The 3,492-nt window shown below is 61.0% G+C and overlaps 1 protein-coding gene across 1 annotated transcript; it reads right to left on the bottom strand.

Annotated features, from left to right (window-relative positions):
• Window positions 1-523: 523 nt before the first annotated feature.
• FZD8 (frizzled class receptor 8) lies at window positions 524-3,282 on the bottom strand. The gene has a single exon (XM_082277001.1). The coding sequence runs from the start codon at window positions 3,107-3,109 to the stop codon at window positions 1,106-1,108; it is 2,004 nt and encodes a 667-aa protein (XP_082133127.1). The 5' UTR covers window positions 3,110-3,282; the 3' UTR covers window positions 524-1,105.
• Between the last annotated feature and the right edge of the window lie 210 nt (window positions 3,283-3,492).

The following is a 3,492-nucleotide window of genomic DNA, read 5'->3' as shown; positions in this document are numbered from 1 at the left end:
TTAAGAAGAGATTGATCTAACAAATCTCAACTCACTGTTCCACCATAGTACATGGTCTTTGAATTTAAAACATTAACCTTTTACACTTCAGTATGCATCCCAGGAAAGGCAGGTGCTTACAGAGGTGTAGACAACAGATATGAGAGGCGGGTGTGCACATTCCTAAAATAACACCCGTTTTAAAAGGATACTTAACATGCCATGGGAGATGACTCTTTTGTAAAGGCTCAGTTTAAAGACACTGCCATCTTTCAAAAAAAGAAAGAAGTATGGTAAGGCACCTTCCAGTTTTGGCAAACACTTTTTCAGAACTTGTTGAATGACTTATTTTCTTGGGTCTATATAGCTCACTTCTTTAACAGGTAATGACTGGAGGATGAATGTAGTTCATAGTTTATGGAACTACCTAAAGATACAGCAGCTGGAATAACCAGGGCAGGAGTAGGGGAAAAGCTTGAAAAAGTCATTTATCAAAAGTCATTTTATTGACAAAATAGAATACTCATATTTGCTCTTACAGGGGTAGTCTCTAAACTTTTATACAAAAAAATTTACAGACTGTATAGCTTTGGATATATACATATTTTACACATCTGTACAAGGTAACAAATAATTATATAAATACATCCTTTAATGTAGGAAACCCGTATTTAGCTGGGGTGTATAATTAAGACATGTTTTGATTCAGTCTATATTGTAAGGCATTTGCCTGGTCATCAACATCCCAAAAACCTGCACTCCCCGGCAGACTCCCACCTCAGGATGGGGGGGAGGAAGACCCTCCCTCCCATGAGTAAAGAGCTGCTGTTAGTCCAGAGTGACTCAGAAGCCGCTGTGCCTTGCCCTCTGCAAGACATGGGTGAGCCTCTATCCTCCTCTGCCAGCAAAATAATAAGCTGGCTCCTTGAAGTACATGCTCCCTGCATATGAATGGAGGGGAAGGAGGAGGGGGCTGGAGCCTGGGGCCTCTGCCAGCTGCATTGTTCTATACAAGCTGTGGCTAATAAGGACCATTAGGGGTTCATTAATGGCACCAAACAGTGAGGGGGCATTTTAGGCAGGCCAGTGTCCCTCATTCCATAACCTTTGGCCTCTTTCCCCCTCCTCACACTTGAGACAGGGGCATCTGCTTGGGATAGGAGACAGAGCTGGCGGTGCCTGATCTCCACGTCAGGCCGGTGCTGACATCACTGTAGAGGGAGCCACCACCTCCGGCCCCAAGTCCTCCTGCTGCAGTGATTGCTGCCTGTCCACCTGCTGCTGCCCCTGTGGTCCCAGCCACAGCAGCACCTTTGCTGGCCCAGCAGCAGCGAGTGCAGAGGGCCCTCCAGGACTCGAGGGTCTTGCCAGACCAGACCCAGACACCAGAGGTGATGCCCACTACCAGGCACATGAAGTACTTGAGCATGAAGACAGCATAGTCAGGGCGGCGAGCCTGGTCAGGCTGCTGGTCACGCAGGCAGGGGCAGTTGTGCGTGGCCTCCCAGCGTGGCCGGTTGTGCTGCTCGTAGAAGAGGCAGGCAACCACGCTGGCAGCTGGCACAGTGTAGAGCACAGTGAAGAGTCCCAGGCGTATCATCAGCTTCTCCAGTTTGTGGGTCTTGGTGGGGCCACCCTGCTGCTTGATGACACTGCGGATACGGAAGAGCGAGACAAAGCCAGCGAGCAGGAACATGGAGCCGATGGCCAAATAGATGAGCAGCGGTGCCAGCACGAAGCCCCGTAAGTTCTCCAGGCTCTGGTTGCCCACGTAGCAGATGCCAGCCACGGGGTCCCCATCCACAGAACTGAGTGCCAGCACAGCAATGGACTTGACACTGGGGAGCAGCCAGGCGGCCAGGTGGAAATACTGTGCGTAGCCGGCGATGGCCTCGTTGCCCCACTTCATGCCGGCGGCCAGGAACCAGGTGAGGGAGAGGATGACCCACCAGATGGAGCTGGCCATGCCGAAGAAGTAGACGAGGAGGAAGACCACGGTGCACAGCGCCGGGCCGGTGCTCTCGTACCGCACGTGCTCGGCCACCGCCAGCTCCGGCTGCAGCTCGGCCGCGCCGCCCGCCGCGCCGCGCCCCCCCGCCGCCGCCGCCCCCGCCGCCGCGCCGCCGCCGGCCCCCGCCGCCCCGGCCCCCGCGCCGCCCGCGCCCGCCCCGCCGCTGCACGCCACCTTCTCGTGCCCCGCCACCAGCCGCACCAGGTAGCCGAGGGACACGAAGAGGTAGCAGGCGGCAAGGAAGATGATGGGGCGCTCGGGGTACTTGAAGCGCTCCATGTCGATGAGGAAGGTGGAGACGGTGGCGAAGGTGGAGAGGAAGCAGAGCACGGACCAGAGCCCGATCCAGAAGGCGGTGAAGGCGCGCTCGTCGGGGCTGAAGTAGGGGTTGTGGCAGGGCAGGGCGCAGTTGGCGATCTGCCCCGTCTTGACACGGTTGTAGAGCGGGTGCCGCTCGCTGGACACCGACACCATGGGCGCCCGGCACTGGCAGCCCGGCTCGCAGGGCTGCGGCGGCCGCGGCTTGCGCGGGGCCTCGGCCGGCGGGGCGGCGGGGGGCGCCTTGGCGGGGGTGCCGGGCTTGGAGCCGCGGAGCGGGGGCTTAGCTGGCGGCGGCGCGGCCGTAGTGAGGTCCGTGCGGTTGTAGTCCATGCAGAGCGTGTCCGGGCTGCCCTGCTCGGGGAGGCGGTCGCAGCGCATCCTGTCGGGCCAGGCGAAGCCGTACTGGCGCATGAGCGGGGCGCAGCCGGCCTTGGCCCGCTCGCAGACGCTGCGGCAGGGCGGCAGCGGCTTCTTGTAGTCCTCCAGGCAGATGGGGGTGTACATGCTGCAGAGGAAGAAGCGCAGGTCGCTGGAGCACTGGATCTCCACCAGCGGCCAGAACTGGTGCACCTCCAGCCCGGCCTCGTCCTGCGTGTCGTGGTTGAACTGGTTGGGCATGTAGGTGTAGTTGTAGCCGATGCCTTTGCAGAGGGGCACGGTGATCTCCTGGCACGACAGCTCCTTTGCCGAGGAGGAGGACGCGGCGGCGGCAGCCGAGGCGGCGGCGCAGCCAGCGCGCTGCAGCAGGGACAGGGCGGCGAGCAGCGAGGTGATTTCCAACAGGTAACTCCACTCCATGCTCGGCGGCGCGCGGGCGGTGGCCCCGGCTCCTCTCCCGTCCCGCTCAGCAGCCGCGGGGAGCGCGGCGCCACAGCACCCCCCCGCCCCGGCTACCCCCGGGGGGGCGGAGGGCGGCCCCTCCGTGCCGGTCGCAGGTGAGAGGTCTCGCAGCCCCCGCCGGACTCCGTCGTCCGCGGGCACCCGGTGAGGGGGAGCCACCGGAGGATGGAGGTCCGCTCACGGGAGGCCCCTCAGCCGCCGTCGCATCGCTCCTCGCGGGGCCGGTTTCGTAGGGGGGGGCGCCGCTCCTCTCGCCGCTGCTCCAGCGCCGGCCGGGCACGGGGCGGCGGCGGCAGAGAAGTTTCGCCGTCAGCCCCCGGGCGGCGCGGTGAAGAAGGCTG

The sequence above is a fragment of the Coloeus monedula genome (genome assembly GCF_965178545.1).
Source record: "Coloeus monedula genome assembly, chromosome: 1".
Classification (NCBI taxonomy): domain Eukaryota; kingdom Metazoa; phylum Chordata; class Aves; order Passeriformes; family Corvidae; genus Coloeus; species Coloeus monedula.
Note: the sequence above shows the minus strand (reverse complement) of the source record. Positions and strands in the feature narration are given on the sequence as shown.

Coding starts and splice junctions, on each gene's coding strand:
- FZD8 (XM_082277001.1), bottom strand. CDS start 3,109: ATGGAGTGGAGTTACCTGTTGGAAATCACCTCGCTGCTCGCCGCCCTG.